Here is a 22675-nt window from a genome sequence, read left to right as displayed (position 1 = left end):
ATTTTTTTTTAATTGCATACATTAAGGTTCACTCTTTGTGCTGTAAAGCTCTATAGATTTTGATAAGTACATGGTGACATGTATCTACTATTACAGTATCATGCAGAATAGTTTCACTGCCCTGAGAAATCCCATATCTTACCTATTCAATGTTCTTCCTTCTGAGCCCCTGGCAACCATCAGTCCATTTTCATCTTCATAAATTTGTCTTTTCCAGGATATCTTTGGGCTTCCTGGATGGCTCAGCCAGTAAAGAATCTGCCTGCAGTGCAGGAGACGTGGGTTTGATCCCTGGGTCAGGAAGATCCCCTGGAGAAGGGAATAGCTACCCATTCCAGTATTCTTGCCTGGAAAGTCCCATGGACAGAGGAGCCTGGTGGGATATAGTCCATGGGGGTCTCAAAGAGTCGGATACAACTGAGTGACTAACACTTTGAGAGTTTCTTTATAAATGGAATCATACAGTGTGTAGGCTTTTCAGATTGGCTTCTTTCATTTAGCAGTATGCATTTAAGGCTCTTCTATGTCTTTGTGTAGATTGATAGCACATTCCTTTTCATTGCTGAATAATATTCCATTGTCCAGCTATACCACAGTTCGTCTATTCACTCACCTACCTACTGCATAACATCTTGGTTTCTTCCAACTTTTGACAATTATGACTAAAGCTGCTACAAATATCTGTGTGCAAGCTTTCACATAGGCATAAGTTTTCAAGTCAGTTGGGTAAATATATGGGTGTGTGATTTCTGGATTATGTGATAAAACTTTTTAGTTTTATGAGAAATTGCCAAACTGTCTTCTAAAGTGGGTGTGCCATTTTGTTTCCCCATCGACAATGACTGATAGTTCCTGTAACTCCATATACTTGCAAGCAGTTGGTATTGTTAGTGTTTTAGATTTTAGCCATTCTAATAGGTGTGCAGTGGGATCTCACTGTTAATTTGCATTACCCTGATGACAAATGATGATGAGCATCTTTTCATTTGCTATTTGCCATCTGTATGTCTTCTTTGGTGAGGGTAAGACCTTTTGATTTTAGATCTTCTTTTCTAATGTATACATTTAATACTATAAATTTCTAAGGACTGCTTTTGCTGTATCCCACAAATTTTGTTATGTTGTATTTTCATTTTCACTTCAAAATGTTTGAAAATTCATCTTGAGAGGTTAAAGACCCAAGGTTTATTTGCAACCCTTTAACCCAAGGGTTATTTGCAAGCGTGTTGCTTAATTTCCAGGTGTTTTGGCATTTTCCAGCTATTTTTCTGTAGGTTTCCAGTTTAATTCTCTTGTGTTAAGATTTATGTTAAACTGGCTAGGAGTTGGGCTGTGTTTAATGTTTGGTATAATTATTGGTGCTAGGGGGCTAAATCTCTCTAGTGTCCTTGTTTTTGTCTCTTCTCTTGACTGAGCTTCCTTAAGCACTACTCCATTCTGTATCTTGCAGCTGTAATTCACTGTTATTAAGTATGAAAGTGAAAGCATTAGTCACTCAGTCATGTCCAACTCTTTGTGATCCCATGGAGTGTAGCCCGCCAGGCTCCTCTGTCTGTGGGATTTCCCAGGCAAGAATACTGGAGTGAGTTGCCATTCCCTTCTCCAGGGGATCTTCTCAACCCAGGGATGGAACACAGGTCTCCTGCATTGCTGCTGGATTCTTTACCTTCTGAGCCAGTATACGGGAGCCCTATTGGTATGGTGGTATGGTATGGGGGAATAGGTTATTTTATAATTTTCTGATTAAATCGCAGTGTCTGTTGGACCTGTGTTTTGTACTTGACCTTCACAAAATATAATCCAGTGGTATGGCATTTTGTTTTCCCTGCCCCCTACTCCTGTCAGCATTTCCAACCCATTTCTGGGAAGCCCAGACCCCTACTGACTTTGCTTTTTACCCCGTAGGTGAGATTAGGAGGCTGGAGTGGGGACTGGAGAGGGAAGAATGCCCTTCCCCGACCTGGGATAAGTATTAGTGGCTCAGTCGTGCCCGACTCTTTGCGACCCCATGGACTGCAGCCCACCAGGCTCCTCCATCCATGAGATTTTCCAGGCAAGGATACTGGAGTGGGTTGCCATTTCCTTCTCTAGGGGATCGTCCCAAACCAGGGATCAAACCTGGGTCTCCTGCACTGCAGGCAGATTCTTTACCAACTGAGCTAATTTTCCCCTGGAGCATAGATAGGCCTTTGTTAGAATGACCTGTTTGGCCTATTTCACAATGATAACTCTTAGCTTTTCATCAGAGTCTGGAGGAGATCTTTCTTTGAGAACACCAAAGTATAGGCTCAGAAGTTTCCTATTCTCATGTAAGTCTACACTCAGCCTTCGGAAATTAGTCAGAATTGCCATTTAAGTGGCCAGGTAAGCAGATCTTTCTTGGTGTCTTTTCAGATAAGCCTGTCTCTTCAGATTTGGAGGTTGGAAGTTTCCCTTGCAACCTTATAATTCTCTCTGGTGAGTCCTGGAAAAGTTACTGATTTTTCAGTTTTTTCTAGCCTTTTCTTGTTTTTCAAATGGGAGTGACAACTTCTTATTTATTTACTTATTTTAACTGAAGTATAGTTAATTTACAGTGTTGTATTAGTTTCAGGTGAACAGCAAGACAACTGAGCTTTTTACTTGCAAGGGTTGAATCTGGAAGCTCTCCATTTATTTTCTAATTAGTTACACTGCTTTGGTCCCCTCTTGAAAGAAGAAAATTAGAGGACAAACATTTGGCCTCTAATAAATCCTGAGTGGATTATTTTGAACCACACTTTGTTCCAGTTTATGACATTCTAGGGTAGAGGAAAGGGTTGCTGTGATGTTTTGGGAGTGTTGTGGTGAGTGTTTCTGGGGTCTGTGGCCAGCGGGTTCTCCAGAAGTTTAGTAACCATGTTGGTATAGCTCTGGTTAGCTGGAGACCAGATGCGTTTGGTCCCAGGTGTGCCCTACTTCACTGCTGAGCTGAATCTTACTTTTCCAAGATTAGTACCATTTTATGATCTTGCTTGAAGAGTATTCTCTAACTATGCAATCAAAATACCTTTGAAGTTCTTCAAAGCTAAGGTCTTCTCAAAAGTCATTTAGCACAATGTATGAATGATCCACAAATAATCATTGCTAAAATAATGAGTATGAGGGTGGAAAAGGACTATAAAAATCATACATGTTAATACACCCTGATTTTACAGATAGGGAACCTTAAAGCCACAGAGATGAAGGCAGTTGCTCAGGGTGACAAAATTACTGAGTTATGGAGCTAGGCTTGGAATCTGTATCTTCTTACTGCTGGACAACAGGCCTGATCATGAAGACTGTTCTTCCCATTGACTTTCACTTAAAAATTTAGTAAGCCGTCTTCCTTCTGGTACATTTCTCCTGGTGTTGTCTGAAACCTGTCGCCTGTTTTGTTTCCAAATACCCCAATGGTCTGCCTCTCACAATAGAAGTCTTTCCTTTGCGATGTCCTGTTTCTAATCTTCTAGCTGCATTATTGTTATTTTTCTTTTTAGAAACACACATAACACATAAACACACCTGTTAGAGATTCAAACAGTGCACACGTATATAACATGTGAAAGTCCTCCCCCTCACTGCCGACTTCCCACTCCAGAGATAACCCTTCAGAATAATTCAGTTATGACCCTTTCAATTCTTTTTCTATCCAGTTAACAGAGACACAATTTTTAAAAATCTACTTATTATTTTGTAAATAGCTTTTTTCACATAGTAAGTTTGGGAGATTTTTCTGTTTCAGTACACATGAGTCTGCTTCTTTCCTTGTGCTCTTCCCCCATTACTGGACTCTTTCATTGTTTCCAGTGCTGTAGTGAATAACATGCATGTGTTGGTGTACGCAGGTCCAAGTGTTTCTTTAAGAGCATTTCCTAGATTATATATGTGTGTGCTTAATTCATTTTTGTTTGTTTCGGGCATTCCATATACCTTGTGAGATCTTAGTTCCCTGACTAGGGATCGAACCGTGCCCCCTACATTGGTAGCATGGGGTCTTAACTGGAAGTCCTAATTAATTTCTTTGTCCATAACATCACACTATTCCCATGAGTTTGGGAAGAATCTCCTACTTGCTATTTCCTCTCTTGAAGTTTTTCACCCTGCCAAAGAATGATTGCTAATCTCTTGTCCTCAGCTTCCTTTTGGAGATTAATAGAGAGAAACCAATGTAGGCTCAGTACAGAGGAACTGGTGAGTTGCTGCTTCTAAAATAATAAGTATAAGTAATTACATAGGCTTGTGCTAGCCAAAGGGTTTCTCAATACTCTGGCATGGAATGTACTTCTTAGAGCAAGATCTCCATATCCATTACATTTCCCAGTCCTCTTGTCAGTCCCTTGTAAAGTATAAAGTTGAGAAGGAAGGAATGAAGAGCAAGTAAGGGAGCAGAGGGCTATTTTCTTTATATGGACAACCCTCTCAGCAATGCTGTCAAACCTAGCCCCTCTACTTCCATTTCTGCATTTTTTTTTTTTGTACAGTGGGAGTCTATAGGTACCAAACCATGCTCCTCAAGTTGTTTTTCCAAACACTGGTAACTCTGGCAGTTAGCACCCTAGCTCCACAGGTAATGAAAATGAGTTGGGTGGGGGAACTTCTAGATTAGAACAGATGGCTGGGAATAGAAAGCTTAAAAGATACACTGTCAAGCAAATGTCTACAACCCTGTGGGGACAGAGCTGTATCCAATGGGAGCCATGGAGTCTGAAGGTGGTATTAGAATCTAGATAAATGCTTATCTCAAAAGCCTTTTTCATGTCCCTTTCTGCCATGCCCCATCTTCCTGTATACTCCTTGTAACCCTCAAACTTTATTTTAATAGCACATATATATTTGTTACTGTTGTTGCAGTTCTATTGCCCACCTCTCTCGACACCTCTCCTGCATTAGGCGGGCGGGTTCTTTACCACTAGCGCCACCTGGGAAGCCCAGCTCTCGGCAAGTCAGTCCTTAATTTAAATGGGTGCAGGGGTGACCGTCAGAACAACACAGACACTGAGCCAACAGGTTGAATGTCCCGGAGCCTCTTGGTGTTCCAGCTGCTGCGTCCTGGGAAAGTTCAGGAGCCTTTGGGGGATGGTTGTGGGGGAAGAGAGTCCTTAGGAAAGAGTGGTTATCTCTCTACAGCCACTCACAAAGTGAGGTATTTCACTATGTAACAACCTGTATGGCGTTACAGATATGTATCAATGGAATGTGTGCCTGCTAAGTTACTTTACCACTAGTACCACCTGGGAAGCCCAGTTAATGGAAATCAGTTCAGTTCAGTCGCTCAGTCGTGTCCGACTCTTTGCGACCCCATGAACTGCAGCACGCCAGGCCTCCCTGTCCATCACCAACTCCCGGAGTTCACTCAGACTCACGTTTATCGAGTCAGTGATGTCATCCAGCCATCTCATCTTCTGTCGTCCCCTTCTCCTCCTGCCCCCAATCCCTCCCGGCATCAGAGTCTTTTCCAATGAGTCAACTCTTCGCATGAGGTGGCCAAAGTATTGGAGTTTCAGCTTTAGCATCATTCCTTCCAAAGAAATCCCAGGGCTGATCTTCAGAATGGACTGGTTGGATCTCCTTAGTCACCCTGAATAAGTGCCCTAGGAGCCAAACTAAACTAAAGCATAACAGTCCTGTGACCCTCTCCAGGGCTTTGATGAGAGGGCTGCTTCACTAATATTTGCTTTTCAACTAGTGGGTATATATTAGTGGGAAAGCAAAATGGAGGCACAAATTGATAGAAAGGTCCTAAAAATGTTGACTAGTTACTGAGGCTTCAACTGTAATGTATTCTCAAACATAGAGGTAAATTGAATGTGAAAGAGTTTATGGCTTGTTGGGAGATCTGGAATAGATGAACCAGTACAAGAAGGGAAAGGGGTGCAGATATGAAAGTGAGAAGTGGCTCATAATAAACTCTTACTACTTGCTGTTGAATGAAGGTACAATTTTAAAAATCACAGAATGAATATCTGCTGATGTGTGTTAGGTAGAATGTTCACTGTTTTTGTATATGTGCTTTTAGCTTTGCAAAAATACAAAATATCCGTGTAAAAACTGAAATATATCCTTAAAATGCAACTATTTTCCAAGTCCTCTGATGCATACCAATAGCCCTGCTCCATTTCTCTGTGTGCTTATTTCTTTCTTTAGGCTACTGCCAATAAGTGAGCCCACATGCAGGGCTCACTAAAGCAGTATGTCAGGGTGCACAAGGTTTCTTTCTATCCTCTTTCCCCTTGTGTTTCTGTTAGTGTTTAACTAATTCACTTAATCAGTTACTGTTCAGCTCCCCCAGGAAATTTCTAATGGCATATTGGTTAGAGATTGAAATAAACATTAATTTTCAAATTGGAATTTATTTTCTTGTGTCTTAAGGGGTTTTCTAGTTTTAAGCATCATGTGATTTTTAGAAAATATTAGAAAGTGGTTTCCATAAAGGGAAATGAGCAAAATTCATTCATTTATATGCCTCCTTATTCAGCTGTGTGCTTTTAAACACCCATTAATTAAGTTTTTAGACCTTACCAGGAAAGCTGTTTCAAGGTTGACTTTTTTTTTTTTCTGACTAGTTTTCTGTACATTTTTGTCCCAGACTCAAGCAATGCAGATAAACTTTAGGGGACCTTTCTTTTATCATTTGAGATCCAGATGTACTTTAACTTGAATTATTTTCCTGCTAGAGCATTAAACCATTTCTTATATAACTTATGTTGAATGGCACACTATGCCTTCAAAACTTATCTAAGTTTTACCTTTGTGTGTGTGTGTAGACACAAGAATATAGACTTGCCTAAGAACCCCAATCTTGATATTTAGAGCTGTTGTTTAATTTTGCCTTTTTTCTTGGCAGAGTATTTACACACCAGAAGCTTAACTTTAAAAAAAAATCACCCTGTTTTTAAATTGAAGTATAGTTGATTTACAGTATTTCAGGTTGTACAGGAAAGTGATTCCATTTATATATATATATATATATATATACGTATATATATACTTTTTCAGATTATTATTTTCCCTTATAGGTTATTACAAGATATTGACTATAGTTCCCTGTGTTATACAGTAGGTCCTTGTTTATCTAAAGAAGCTTAAGTCTTAATCCACTGTTTTTTGAAAAGCCTTTTGCATTTTGCTACTCTGTTTGTACCTCAGTAGTTGATCCAGAATGGAATCATTTCTACACTCATTCTTGATAACTTAGTTTTATGAATTTAATATTTCTTTCTACTAAGTAAAAAAAAATGCTAAGAAAATAGACCAATTGGATGTGGAATAAGACCTACAGCTTAAGCTATTTGTCATCAAGTCATATATAGATACCTCTGTGAAAGAGTAAGTTTCATCCCTCTCATTGATAAAACCTTAAAAAGTAGTAGTATTGTTATCATCCTTATTATACACTTAAAGTATTTTTTCCTATTCTAAAAATTATGATGAATATCTTCTAATTCCTAGTCCATACTTGTATCAAATCCCCATTAAGTGGTCTTCCTATGTTGAAAGTTTTAAAAACTTTGTTGTAGGAGCAACTAACATATTAGAAACAGAAAATGATCTGGTCAGATCTGTGCTCCACAAAAATAACTCTGTCCCCAAATATTAACTTTATCGTTGTGGTTTTATCATCGGATACATTAAAAATTGGTAAGGATTTCTCTTATTTCCATAGTAACTGACCTACACCTGACAGCCTGTATAAAGGAACATGTGCTAGAGATTACACATTTGGCAGAGAAGGGAATAGTGGGGTAGAAAAGAGTAAAAGAAATATAATGTCAAATTCTGAATACCAGTGCCTCATTTATTTTTTTAATTGAAGTATAGTTGATTTATAATATTGTGTTAATTTCTGGTATACAGCAGAGTGATTCATTTATACATTTTGGGGAGGATGGGAGAGAATTTTAATGCAGCCACCAAATGAAAGGATAAAAACATACTGTGAGTGAGTGAAGTCGTGTCCGACTTTTTGCGACCCCGTGGACTGTAGCCCACCAGGCTCCTCTGTCCATGGGATTCTCCAGGCAAGAATACTGTAGACATAACTTAAAACAATTTAGAATCATAAACAAAATGTGAGGTAGACTGACTAGTAAAATTCACCAAACGTTGGTTAGGAAAATTTTATAATAATAAAGTAACACAGGTGCCTCCTTTTCTAAAAATCACAAAAAGCAATTACATGAATTACAGCCAAAAATTGAATACAACAATTCTCATTGTAATTTTAGTGTGTGTAAAACATCTTATTTCCATAGTAATTGACCTACACCTGACAGCCTTATAAAGGAACATGTGCTAGAGATTACACATTTGGCAGAGTATACATATATATATATATATATATATATATATATACACACACACACAAAATATATATATATACACACTAAGTATATCTATATTCCTTTTCATATTCTTTTCCCTTATGGGTTATTACAAAATATTGAGTATAGTTTCCTATGCTATACAGTAGTTCCTTGTTGGTTATCTATTTTATATATAGTTGTGTGCATCTGCTAATCCCAAACTCCTAAATTATCTCCCTTTCCTTCCTCTTTAGTAACTGTAGGTTTGTTTTATATGTCTGTGAGTCTGTTTCTATTTTGTAAATAAGTTCATTTGTATCATTTTTTAGATTCCGCATATAAGTGGTATCCTACAACATTTGTCTTTCTCTGCATTATTTCACTTAGTGTGATAATATCTAGAGCCAACCATGTTGCTGAAAATCCAGTGCCTCATTTCTTAATCTGAATTGTAATTAAATCTCATTTTAGTAGGAGGACTGTGTCATAGTATCAGTCCTGTAGTTTTCAAAAGAGGTAAATTTACATGGAATAAAATAGTTCCTCCGCAGAAGCACTGATGGAGCATTTGAAAAATACATGAACTTTCGCCAGAAGTTATTGACATGGTGCTAGTTATGCAATCCAGTTACCGTACATTGAAAATCTATACATTTTTTAAGTACCAAAAACTAGTATGTTAAAGTGTAAAATAACCTAATAAGGTAATGTGAGTCTTACTATAAGTGAATATATTCTGTAGTGGTCTTCAGATACTACACATAGAATCCCATTTAGTAAAGAAAACCTTGAAGGAGGCTTGTGAGGTTGGCCCTGTCATCCTCTTTAAGTAAGAAATACATACTTTTCTAAAAGTATAATTGTATAATACAGTCACACTTGAGTCATAGCTTTTGCTTTTTAAACTTGTTAGTTCTTTGCCACAGTACTATCAGTTGCCGCTTCATTTTACTTCTTGTTAGTGCTAGGTTAGTTCATCAAGAACTGAGATACTGTCATAGTGATGGACTGGACCAAAAGCATGTAGGTTCCATGAAGTGCCTCACATTTCCTAAGGTTTTGTTATATTGATATTTTAAGATTCATCAGGCCTTAAGAATTGATGAGAGTAATCACAACATTTTGAAACACTATATTTAGGTCTGATTATTGGAGCACACCGACTAGATTACTGTTTAACAGAGGCTGTTCTGTGCATTCACTTAGGTGGTTAGGAGATGGCAATTATCTTTTCTTTTTCTCCAGTTCTGTTGAGAAATAATTGACATACATCACTGTATAAGTTTAAGGTATAGAGCAGGATGCTTTGATTTACATACATTGTGAAATGATTACGACAATGAGTTCAACTAACATCCATCTTCTCATGTTGTTTGTTTAGTCGCTAAGTCATGTCTGAGTCTTTGTGACCCCATGGACTGTAGCCCACCAGGCTCCTCTGTGCATGAGATTCTCCAGGCAAGAATACTGGAATGGGTAGCCATTCCCTTCTCCAGGGGATCTTCCCAACCCAGGGATCAAACCTGGGTCTACCTGCATTGCAGGTAGATTCTTTACCATCTGAGCCACCAGGGAAGCCCATCTCATATAGATAAAAGGAAAAGAAAGAAGGAAAGAAAAAGTTTTCTCCTTATGATGAGAATGCTTAAGATTTACTCTCTTAACTTTCCTATATGTATATCAGTGTTACCTATATGTAGAGCACTACTGCTAAGAAACAACTCATTTTCTTGACTGCCTTCTGAGTTTTCAAAGTTACTAGGAGGTATTATTAATATATATATTGGAGAAAGAAATGGCAACCCACTCCAGTGTTCTTGCCTGGAGAATCCCAGGGACGGGGGAGCCCGGTGGGCTGCCGTCTCTGGGGTCGCACAGTCAGACACAACTGAAGTGACTTAGCAGCAGGAGGTATTAAAGACCTGACTTTGTATGCTAAGTTCATATATGGTTCAGTTTTTCATAATTTTCTCTATAGAAAGACATAAGCTATGTATATACAGTTTAAAGAATAATCATAATGTGAATACTCAGGTAACCCCTGCCCAGATTAAGAAAAATTGCCAGCCTTCCCAAAGCCCAACCTTCACCATGTGCTCCATCCAGAAGATGACTCCCCTCTCTCCCTAGTCAGCTACTGTCTTTACTTTTGGCATTTTCTTGTTTCCCCTTATAATATAGTCACTTACATGGGTATCCTAAAACCATATAACTTAGGTTTGTCTGTCTTTGAACTTACATGAATAAAATCATGTTATGTGCTCTCTTGTGTCTGGCATCTTTCACTCATTTCACTAATTTACTCTGGTGAGATTTTTATCTGTGTTATTGGTGTCCAGTACATTAAGAAAAAAAAGCCTTTCCATATTTGCCTGTCTCTCTCTCCCTCCCCCTTTTAAAAATATTTAAGATCCCTGTAACTTTAAATGCTTTCTGATGTTTATACTTTGCCTTCTTAGATTTTCTTCTGAATGAGGTCTGAAAACCTTAAATTTGTCTGAATCCCAGTTTTCTGAACTGACCTGACTGCCTCTGGTTTGATGACATTTGTTTAGATGAGACTACATCTTTAAGGCTTCTGTGCTTGGTTAAAAATCTTCTTTCTCCAAGGCTGGTCCAAGGGTCTGGTCACGTGATTCCAACAGTGACATCACATTCTGACCGCCAGGGAACATTGGTGGTTCTTTAGGTGGTGTTTGTTCCTGTGAAAGGCAGAGAATACAGCAAGTGCCCTTCTAAAGCAGTTCAGACCGGGGCTCCTTCTGTAAAAGCTCCTCAACCTAAATGAGGAAATGCGGGCTGCCAAGGTTATTTCTTCTTTGAGGCAGAAAAAAAGAAAGCTGTGATTGAAGGTAAGCAGGCTTGAGCCTGGCCAAGGACCAAAGCATGACCCCAGGGAGAAGGGGGTCTGGAGAATCACAAGCAGTCTGTTGTCGGATTCTAATCACTGCCTGCTCTTTCCGAGCTGCCTGACAATTTGCGTTTATAATAGACTATCTACAAAGAAGGATGATTCAGTACTCATGTTACCCAGTGATGTAATAGAATTTTTTCTTTCCCGTTAGGAAGCTGTTGCAGATCTTCATTTCGTCTTAATATCCTTTGAACTGGGGGCCTCATTTGATACCTAGTGTAACATTAGATATCTAGTAGAAGCTTTTTAAAAATCAGTTTCACAAAATCCTTTGAAAATTTCTCCTGAAAGGAGCACACTTAAACCAGAGCAAATTCAATTGAAGCATTAACCTGCTTGAAAAAGTCAGTTTCTGGTTGGTTGGTGTCCTGTGTTCATGTCAGCATTTGTCTTGAGAATTGAAAGAGCTTGGTTCCCTCCTGCCCCACATACTTTAGCCTCTTTCTGCCCTCCTTTTCCAGCTGGCTGTTTCCCTCCAATCTCTCAGACAACACACCAGCATTCATCTTTATCAGCATGCCACTGACATGATAGGAAATGCTGAGCTGGTGATTCAGCAGCCAACCATTTCATGGTCAGGTATGCTTGAAGATACGGAAAGGACTTTGGTTAGGGGTTTTAAGATTAACTTGTTCACCTCCTCCACTCCACCCCACCTCACTCCCACTCTTACTGTGATTTGGATTCTGCAGAGCTTTTCCTTTCAGCTGTGCCTTGTTTGTGAAAGGTATGCTGAACTAGGTCTTTGGAAGACTTAACATTTGTAAACCAGGTGCAACTTGGGTGTTAATTCAAACTTGTCCTTTGAGAGCACTCAAATCGTCTGTTAGGAGTTGAGAGTGAAGCTGAGGATGTCGCTGGGGGGAGACAAGGTCAGCTTGGGCCCACTTTAGCCTTCTCTGCAGAGGAACTTATCATCAAACAGTCTGGATATAGCTTTGTCCCTGCCAAGGTTGGTGTTGCAAATGTGAGCTGTGGCTGGTTGAGTTCATTGATGGCATTACTCTGCATTTTTCCTCAGTGTGCATTTGCATGCATTCCTGAATACAGTTTTACATTTTGTGTTCAATAGTGAAATTTTGTTCTACCAGAGGATTGTGGAAATATTGTGAATAAGTTTGTAAAGTAATACTAAGTAACCTTGTGTAAGTGCCACTTCTGAGTTTAAATACTCCTCCCTCATCCCAACGGTTCATCAGACAAACTTGGGCTCACCTGATATTTACTGGGTTGTGGCTGTGTGCTAGACACTGGAGAAGGCAATGGTGAATCAGAGATAGGGCTACCCTCAAAGAGCTTCTAGTCTAGAAAGGAAGATAAAGCATTTGCTTAAGTTATTATAGTAGAAGTGCTAAAAATGAAGCAGGTAAATGTGATTGTTGGCCAAATGGATATGTTTCTTTCAGTTGTAGGATCAGGGAGGGACCTGTCATTTCTGAGCCATGCACTTTTCTTTAAATCTCTACTTGGAAATCTTAGACTGTCCTGGCATACTCAGTAAAAGTTTCCACAGGCCCATGACATCAAAGATCAAAGTCTTATATCCATGGGAAGTGAAATATGTACATTCCAGCCAGCTTAACTCTGGAAGAGACCCACATGCTTTCTTTGGCGTCCCTACTCAGGCAAAAGCCACCTCTGAGGATTGAATTACTGCCTTGTAAATGCATTAATAAAATGGCTTCTGATGTAATTTGTCTGCAAAAACCTTTGACCCTTTTGTCTTCCTCCCCAAACATAAACTGAAATATCTAAACTGCTCCAAGCTCTTGTCTTTTGTTTCGTACATCCTTTTACCCTGTATTTCAACTCCTGTCAGTTCTCCCTTTGTACTGTCGTTCTCATCTGTCCCTTTCCATTCACACTGCCTCGAGACGCTCATCATTTTGTGCCTAAGCCACAAAAACCTCTGAATGTGAAGGATGTTCCTGCCAGGTGATCATTCTGCTTTATCAACATACCCTAACTAGTCATCTGATAGTTTCAGGGCTCACCTCCTGGTGCTCAAAAAAAAAAAAAAAGGTATTAAAAACGTCCAGAGTGTCTGTATTACTAATATCTTCTTTCTGTTCAATCCAGAGAATAGGTCATACAATGGTGGAGGAATAGGTTCTTCAAATAGGATAATGGACTTCTTGGAGGAGCCAATCCCTGGTGTGGGGACCTATGATGATTTCAATACAATTGATTGGGTGAGAGAGAAGTCTCGAGACCGGGATAGGCACCGAGAGGTAAGACAAAAGATGCTTTGTGAGCTGAGTGTTAGGAAATATCAGAAGAAGTTGAAAATATATATTCTTTACATATATAACCCTCTACCCTGGATGTGGCTGAATTTATTTTCTGTTGGCCATGTAGGGTTTTATTTTATTTTTATTTTTAAGGCATCTTGAAAATAATTTATATTTAATGATTTATCTTCCTATAGTGAGCGGTTAAAAAGGATCATTGGGTGTAAATGCCTGTGTAGAAGGGTGAAAACAATTGGTGGGAGGGACCAAAATAAATTTCAAAAATCTTTCTTCCCCATCTCATCTTTCTTTATGGTTTTCCCTTGAAGCAGAATTTTTACAACTAAGAAAAGTGAGTGGACTTTTTTTAAAGGAAAAGAGTGTTTACTGAAGCTTACAGGATAAACCTGTGATTATAGCTCTTTTACAAGTATAAAACCAAAGCACATTTACTCACTCAACTAAAAAAAACGGCAAGACCAATCAAACTCAAATCAATGACATTAATTTAGTATGATAGTTAATAGAAGTACTTAGAGCTATGGCTCAGTTTTGTTTTGAATATGACAAGAGAACCTCCCTACTTTTGTCTTTTCAAAGTAATGTGAAAACTTCTCAGAGTAGCCCACCAAGGTCATTTGCCTTTAACTTACTGCTGAGTATCATTTAAATCAGGGAATCACAATTTCTAGTCTGAGTCAGGAGCATGTGGAGAGCTTATTCAAAAGGTAGGGGGCCTCAGCCCCCATCATCCTGATTCAATGGGGAACATGTCTTCAACCAACAGTAGGTATGATTATTTTTTTTTCTTTCTTACTATTTCTACTTTGAGTCCAAATTTAAAATTTGCTTTTTAAGTTGACTCCATTTTCTCCTGAGTTCCTGATTTCCTCCTCTCAGACCTGAGTGACTCTCCTGAGTCAGGTTCAGGTCACTTTTCATTCCTTTCCTGGCTCCTAACTGCTTTTCTCATGACCACCTGAGCCCAGGATTGTCCCAGGTACAGGTTTTGAGAAATTTCTTTGTAATCCTTAGATTTGTGATAATCCCACCGAGTTTTCTTCTCCTAACTCAAAAAGGTGATCTCTATAAAACATTTTGTTTTTTAATAAGATCCATGCTATTTGGGAACATATCCATATATTCTTTCTATTATATTAATTCATCAGGCAGACTTTAAAATATAGTTTTATAGCCTTAGAATTTTTTTCTCTATATAATTCAGAGTTTAGGTTGCCATCATTTGCTTATTCAGCATGTTACTCAGATTGGGAAAGCCACCTGTGATATGACAAGAGCACATTTCCCATTATATCAATATGGTTGTATCTGAGACACATTATATCAAATAATAATAATTCAGAATCAATTGCAATGTGTTTATCAAATGTTCAAGGAGACCTTTTTTAAGCATTAGCTGTTCATCATCTGAATGGAAACACTGTCAGGGAAAAGTGTCACCTCATCTACTTTCAGCATTTCAATTGGAAACTTAAAGTCATGAGTCTAAATGAAATTTTAAAGTGCTTTTAACATCTGCCTGCTAATGCAGGGAGATGCAGGAGGCACAAGTTCTATTCCTGGGTTGGGACGATCCCCTGGAGGAAGAAATGGCAACCCACTCCAATGTTCTTGCTTGGAGAACCCCACGGACAGAGGAGCCTGGCAGGCTACAGTCCATGGGGTTGCAAAGAGTCGAACATGACTGAGCAACTAAGCACAGCACAGCACATGCACACAATCATTTATTACTCATGATGTAGCTGTAGATCAAGATGGGGTAGCTCACTTTCCATTTCAAAGATAAGAAATAGAGGCCGAGAAAGGAGAAGTACTAATGCCAAAGTTGTCAGAATGCTTGGTTTTGAAATGTGAGCACTGAAGAGCTAAATTGACAAGGCTAGGGCCTAAAAAGGTAAAAATTTGTGTACCTCTTGATAGCTGCAGATATTCCCAGCAGGTTTTTGAAAATGAAAGAGATCATCCCTAATATCATTTAGGAACTATAATCACTGTACAGTTAGGGGTTTGTGGTATCAAGTCCTAGAATTTACCTGACCTGAATTACAGCCCCATGTAGTAAACTTCAGATTGTATTTTCACCACTCAAATAAGCCCATATTTATTTATTCTTTGAAAAACAATCAGACTATTTTCTGTGAGACCATTTTTGGACTATCTGATGTCCAGGCCAGAAGGAGACCACTACAGTAAGCAAAACAGGTTGATGTTATAAGAAATTAGCAGCTAAGGGGCTTAGTGGTAAAGAATCTGCCTGCCAATGCAGGAGACATGTATTCAATTTCTGATCCGGGAAGATCCCACAAGCCAAGGAGCAACTAAACTAAGCCCGTAAGTCTGTGTGCCACAACTGTTGAGCCTGTGCTCTAGAGCCTGGGAACTGCAACTGCTGAGCCCACGGGCGGCAATTGTTGAAGCCTAGGCACCATAGAGCCCATAATACAGAACAAGAGAAGCCACCACAGTGAGAAGCCCAGTCAGCACAACTAGAGAGTAGGCCCTGCTCTCCACAACTAGAGAAAAACCTGAGCAGCAGCGAAGACCTAGCACAGCAAACAACAACAAAACAATCTCTAGAAGGCTTCTCTGGTGGTCCAGTGGTTAAGAATCTGCCAGCCAATGCAGGGGACATGGGTTCGATCCCTGCTCCAAGAAGATCCCACATGTCATGGGGCAACTCAGTGCATGTGCCATAACTATGGAGCCTGCATGCCTGGAGTCTCTACTCTGCAACAAGAGAAGCCACTGCAGTGAGAAGCTTGCACACTGCAACAAAGAGTAGCCCCTGCTCATCACAACTAAAGAAAGTCCATGTGCAACAACGGAGACCCAGTGTAGCCAGAAATAATAAATAAAAGACAAAGGCTTTATTAAAAACAAAAGAAATTAGCTACTAAATAGGGAAGCCTTGAATAAGGTACTTGCAGGCATTGCAATACTGGAGATAAAGGTGGGGTTTGGTAAAACAAGCTTCAATAAACCTCAAAGTTCTTGGTGACTTTGGTTCAGCCAAAGATTTGAGAAGTAACTCTAAATTGGTCTCCTAATCAATAGGTTTGTCTTTGTGTTTCTTTATTGCACATTTTGATGTGAAAAAGCAAGGGTGTGTGTAAAATCTATCAATGTTTTCTCATTTCTCCCTAGATTACCAACAAAAGCAAAGAATCAACATGGGCCTTAATTCACAGTGTGAGCGATGCTTTTTCTGGCTGGTTGTTGATGCTACTTATTGGGCTTTTATCAGGTATGGTAAACCATGTTAACTTTCTAAACAGATTTCTTAAAATTGTGGTGTGCCCGTTCCCCAAGTCATGAACTGAATTGAATGCTGTGCCTTATTGTTTTCCTACATGAAAGAAATCACTCATGGACCTTTTGGAAGCTTGATGACCTCAACTGTAAAGAGGTATTGATACCTCATCTCCTTCATTAAATAAATGAGATTAAATAAGGAAACACATTTAAGTGTATTTGTATACTATAAAATATTGTATCCATCTTAAGGTGCTGTTAGCCCTGACTTTTGGAGCTTATCTTGAGGAAGAACCTTTCTGTTGGAGATGGGGTTTTTATTTTGTTGTTTTCATTTTGGGGGGGGGAGGGGTGGGAGCAACTCTGTGACTGGCAGGATCTTGATCTCTGACCAGGGATTGAACCCATGCCCTGGCAGTGAAAGCATGAAGTCCTAACCACCAGACCACCAGGGAATTCCCAGCTGTTTTTTTAACATATCCCACATGGGTAAAGAACCTGCCTCCAATGCAAGAGACCTGGGTTCGATCCCTGGGTCAGGAAGATCCCCTGGAGGAGTGCATGGCTACCCACTCTAGTATTCTTGCCTGGAGAATCCTATGGACAGAGGAGCCTGGTGGGTGATAGTCCATGGGGTTGCAAAAGAGTCAGACATGACTGAGTGACTAAAACTTTCGCTTTCTTTCACGTTGGATTTAGGAAAGAAGATGTAGAAGAGGACTTCTTGAAAGATTTTTGTAGTTACTTCTTAAACATCTTCTCTCTTCATTTAGGGTTAAAATATGTAGGACATGACTCATACCCTTATTCTTTCATGGTGGTTGAGTACTGGGATGGTACTACCTTTTCCTGCCTTCTCCATCAAGCTCCTAAGCCACTCAACTATATGGTCTATCTAGGAATAGTATCGGAGAAGGCAATGGCACCCCACTCCAGTACTCTTGCCTGGGAAATCCCATGGACGGAGGAGCCTGGTAGGCTTCAGTCCATGGGGTCGCTGGAGTTGGACGCAACTGAGCGACTTCGATTTCACTCTTTACTTTCATGCATTGGAGAGGGAAATGGCAACCCACTCAAATATTCTTGCCTGGGGAATCCCAGGGATGGTGGAGCCTGGTGGGCTGCCATCTATGGCGTCACACAGAGTCAAACACAACTGAAGTGACTTAGCAGCAACAGCAGCAGGAATAGTATACTTGCTTTGCAATACAGCTTCAAAACAGGTCCCTAAGCAGGCTTCCCCTCCTGTGGCGGCAGCAGAAAACCAAGAATACCAGGCAGAAATGCTGAGATTTATATTCCCATGGCATTAAAAAAAATGGGTCTAGGAACACTAGGAATAATGAGCTAAAATAGAAGTTAGGTGGGAAATCAGGAGGTGGTTGGGATGGAATGGTAGTTAACAGCATAGGCTCTAGTTTGTGGCTTCTTGGATTTGAATCCCAGCCCTACCGACCGCTAGTTTTGTGACTTTAGGCAGGTTTCTTAACCCTTGAAAGCTTTAGTTGACTGACTTGTAAAATAGGGATAATAAAAGTACCTATTTTGCAAGTTTGTTGTGAGAATTAAATGAAGTACAACATGTATAGCACTCAGCACAGCACCCAGTTGTTCACAAGCTCCTGTTACTTAGAGATAATTCATGAGCCGTGGCATATAAAATGATCACAGCAGCTAGTGGGAGCTGCTGCCATTCTGTCATAGCACCCCGCAGCCCCATCTCCCGATCTCCCGTCAGTGGGCTCCTCGGGGGGACATGCAGGGGATGTTCACCATGTGCCACATTGTTTACATAAAACACCTCCATTTTTCTTGAACGCTGTGGCATTGCCCTTGCCTCTCCAATGCATAGAAACTAACTCTCCACTATCCCATCCCTTGTTTCTTTGTCATGGGATAGGAAACTAAGATCCAGTAGGCTTGTTTACCCCCAGATACTTTTGAGGCATCAGGCTACCACATAGTAAATCCGGTTTGTTATTTGATTCATTCTGTGCGCTTTGGTAACAGCTCGTGTGTTACAGCCAAATCTGGTGACTATCCTGTGTTTTCTACGTTAGTTAAATCTCTGCAGGTCCATTTGCTAAAAAAAAAAAATCACAGCAAATGAGAAACTGTTCATTCATAACAGAGTTTTCAAAGATTATTTCTGGGCCAGGGGTCAGCAAGCTTTTTCTATAAAGAGCCAGACTAAGTATTTTAGGATTTGTGGGCCAAATGGTCTCTATAACACAAATGTGGCCATAGATAGTAGGTACACAAACAAGCTGGACTGTGACCAAGAAAAGCTTTATTTAAAAATGCAGAGGTGGATTTGACCCTCAGGCCATAGTTTTCCAACCCATGGTCTAGGGTGTTAATGCTGCACATTCTCTGGCTCGTACAGAAGAGAGAATATGTTCTGGACAGTTTAGAGCTGGCTCATAATAGACTGAATGGGCTATAATGTCAAATATTACACAGAGGCTGAAGAGAAGGAAGGGGGCTGAGAAAGGGTTATATAGTTGAGCAGTTAGGAGGATACAAGTGACCTTGAAAAAAATCTTAGATAAATATTAGTAGCCAGATTTTTTTTTTTCTTTTGGCTGCACCTAGTGGCATGCCCGATCTTAGCTCCTGGACCAGGGATTGAACCTGGGCCCTGGCAGTGAAAGCACCAAGTCCTAACCACTGGACCACCAGGGAGTCCCAGGAGCCAGATTTCAAGGGGAGGCAACCATTGTAGAAGTTTTGGAGCTACTGGGTAGTCATTGGAAGGAGAGCAGGGACAGAAGCATGAAATGATAGCATGGACAGCTGGAAGCACTGCATTCTTTAGGGTAGGGGAAACCTGCTAAAATTTGTAACCAGGGAAGAAACCAACTGGGAAAAGAAGAGGGAGACATAGAAGGGAGGATAGGATGCAGGGTACCAGGGTTAGGTAGAATAAGACGCACACACATGAAACAACCAGAGAATTAGCCAAACTCTTTAACATCACTTAGTTTTCTGAATTCAGGCAATAAGTTGCAATAGGGTTTAGAAGGAAGAGACGATGGGGGCTGGAGTAGCCGAGAGTAGGTTCAAACAGTTTGTCAGATTTGACTAGGTTGTTCAAGTGTATAAATAACCTGTATTAACACTCTTAGCACCTACCAAAACATACACACGGTATAGCCTCCAGCCTGTTGGAACATGGGCGTAATATCCTCAACTTTTTAATGTATGTCTTGTCACTAGGTGGTCAGTGAATATTTTTCTTCCCCTCATACACACAGGGTATTTTGTTTTTAAGCATTGGAGAGCAACAATAGAAGCAGTGTGTCTGAATGCAGGAACAGTCTGGGAATTCAGGGGCTGTGAATTTTATGATGTCTTTGCTATTTCCCTAAAGCACGATTCTAAACCATTTAATTTCTTTATTCCAGTGTTTCTTCATTTGGATAACAGAAATGATGAGAAGGCCAGAATTGAAAGTATTATAACTATCTTAACCCTATCAGTCTATTAGCCATAGTGCACGAATCCTCATAATCCTCATAATCATTCTCATAATTTTCTTTGAGGAATGATCTATATAAAATATTTTTTGCTTCTTCTCACTAAGAAAACCAGTTCATGCCCTAGGCTCAGGAGGCTTCAGCCTGCCTATAGCTTCATCTCATCTCCCATGTATATCACAGTTTCTGCGTTTATAAATTCCATTCCCTTAGCCTAGAGTGCTTTCCTGCCATTGCTCAAATTCCCTCGTTCTTGGTGCCAAATCAGTGTCAAGACTGAGCCCTTCTCCTCATAGTCTTCATCAACTGCCCCCATCAAGCCATCTCAAATACATGCCGTATAATATTCTTCAACATGGGCAGTTCACATTTTCTCAGTCTTATGTATAAAGTGAGAATAAAACAATCTTTAATAAACTTGACTTTCTTTATGGATCAGTCTTCATCAACTCTCAGTCAAAGCAGAGTCTTTGACAGGTGAGGCAGCTGCTACTCCTCACCTCCACTCACTCCTCACCCCCAACCCAAGCACTTTGCTCTCTTCTAAGTTTCCCATATAGAAATTCTGCAGACACAGTGTTTAGTGTAGACAATGCTTTTTTCCCCTCTTGAACAGGCATTTGAAACAGGTAAAATCTATCAGAGATAATAGGTAAGAAGTAAGCAGACAATCAGGTTGCAGAAGGAGGTTGCAAACAGAATGAAAATGTATATACTTGTCTATTATCGTGATTCCTTTTCCCTTATTTTCTCTTACAACCGTAACCTTTCCTTCACTTCCCTCAAATCAGGTTCCCTAGCTGGCTTGATAGACATCTCTGCTCACTGGATGACAGATTTAAAAGAAGGTATATGCACATCAGGAATCTGGTTTAACCATGAACACTGTTGCTGGAACTCCAACCATGTCACCTTTGAAAATAGAGACAAATGCCCAGAGTGGAATAGCTGGTCCCAGCTTATTATCAGCACAAATGAGGTAACACATGGTGAAGATCTCTGAACTGCTGACTTAATCATTCTTACGTTTACTTCATTTCTTATACTGTCCTCGTGCCAGTTGTGGCATCTTCCTTTACTTTCCTTTTCAGGAAAAGGGGAACCAGTGCCAGCTGCCTTTCTCTGTGGTTTAAGTGCAGTGTTGTTTCTGTATCTTCTGACATGTGGAGTTTGATGCTTATACAACAAAATAATTTTTTTTTGCGTATTTTTAACAAACCGTGTTTCTTCTTAGTACACGGTGTGACTGAATCTTTCTCTAGTAATTTCCATAGAAATGCCATAGTCAGCCAACAGATAAGCTATAATTTCTAACAAAAGATGGAATGGGTTAAAAATGTGTTTAAGCAAATTTTCCCTGAGCATTGTATTAGAACATTAAAAAATATATATTCCTTAGCAAAATAGCAGAAACCCAGGAATAAAATTGTTCATGGCCCCCTTTTGAAATTAAAATTTCATTTGTCCTTGTCTTCTACCAAATCATTTTGGATATAAAAGTAACTTTGTTTTTCAGTTCCTTACCTTTCTCTTACCACTTGATCTGTGTGTTAGATCTCTCCTACTGAACACAAAAGCGCATGAAATAACTCTCAACGCCCAATTCCACTCTGGCTTCTACACAGGTACTTCTAAAACAGGTACCATCTCAGCTCACTCCTCATCTACTGTGTTAGGAAAGTGAGAAGGACAAGACTGGAATAGTTGTTTGTAGTTTTAAAATGTATTTTCATACCTACTTTGGTTCACAAACAATTTGAAGGGCACCCCTAGACTCAGTCAAGGCAAAAGAAGGGTAAGAAAATAATGTCAGAAATAAGAGTATTTATGTACATATCTGACTATGCATATTGGCTTGTGAAAGAGGTCAATTAGAGGATTAACTGCATACTATGCGTGTGAGAAGTTTATGTTTGTGCTTCTCAAACTGGGTTAAGGTCAGCATACCGGAGGGTATGTGAAACCTCAGCATATGTGCTGTGTGCCTCCCCAGAGTATCAGTGTTTCCCAAGTATTTGGAAGAAATTTTTTTAAAAAAATTAAATGTAAACAGTTGTTATAAAGGAATGAAGGATTTCCATGTTTAAGATAAAACAGAATCTCTATTTCAGCTCTGCTCCTGTCTGGGTACCCCACCCCCATCCTCTCGGATGGAGAAAAGTTTGAGAAGCCCTGGAATTTAGCATGAGTCTCTGTGTGTGTGTGTGTGTGTGTGTGTGTGTGTGTGTGTGTGTGTGTGTGATTCCCTTGATTTTTTTAAAACTCTTTCATTTTTGAAGTAGTTATAGATTCCCAGGAAGTTGCAAAGCAAGGTACGGGAAGGTTCCCATACCCTTCACCCAGCCTCCCCCAGTCATGACATAAGTGTGTGTGCATTTGTGCTAAGTTGCTTCAGTTGTGACTGACTCTTTGGAACCCTATGGTCTGTAGTCTGCTAGGTTCCTCTGACCATGGGATTCTCCAGGCAAGAATATT

General features: G+C 39.8%; 1 protein-coding gene and 1 non-coding gene across 7 annotated transcripts in view; one reads left to right on the top strand and one right to left on the bottom strand.

The window, feature by feature from the left end:
- CLCN5 (chloride voltage-gated channel 5) overlaps positions 1-22675 on the top strand; it is a 204479-nt gene that overhangs the window by 165664 nt on the left and 16140 nt on the right. For 3 of the 6 annotated variants that reach the window (XM_070291696.1, XM_070291697.1, XM_070291698.1), the window contains 4 exons: positions 2395-2457; positions 13297-13448; positions 16614-16713; positions 20992-21179. In XM_070291696.1, coding sequence (XP_070147797.1) covers positions 2395-2457; positions 13297-13448; positions 16614-16713; positions 20992-21179 — 503 coding nt within the window. Of the gene's footprint in view, positions 1-2394; positions 2458-10946; positions 11156-13296; positions 13449-16613; positions 16714-20991; positions 21180-22675 lie in introns of those variants that run through there. The other 3 variants (XM_070291699.1, XM_070291700.1, XM_070291701.1) reach the window with 2 other exon arrangements.
- Positions 19335-19415, bottom strand: TRNAE-UUC (transfer RNA glutamic acid (anticodon UUC)). The gene has a single exon. It is a non-coding gene; the product is annotated as a tRNA-Glu (tRNA).

The sequence above is a fragment of the Ovis canadensis genome, chromosome X (assembly GCF_042477335.2).
Source record: "Ovis canadensis isolate MfBH-ARS-UI-01 breed Bighorn chromosome X, ARS-UI_OviCan_v2, whole genome shotgun sequence".
Classification (NCBI taxonomy): domain Eukaryota; kingdom Metazoa; phylum Chordata; class Mammalia; order Artiodactyla; family Bovidae; genus Ovis; species Ovis canadensis.
Note: the sequence above shows the minus strand (reverse complement) of the source record. Positions and strands in the feature narration are given on the sequence as shown.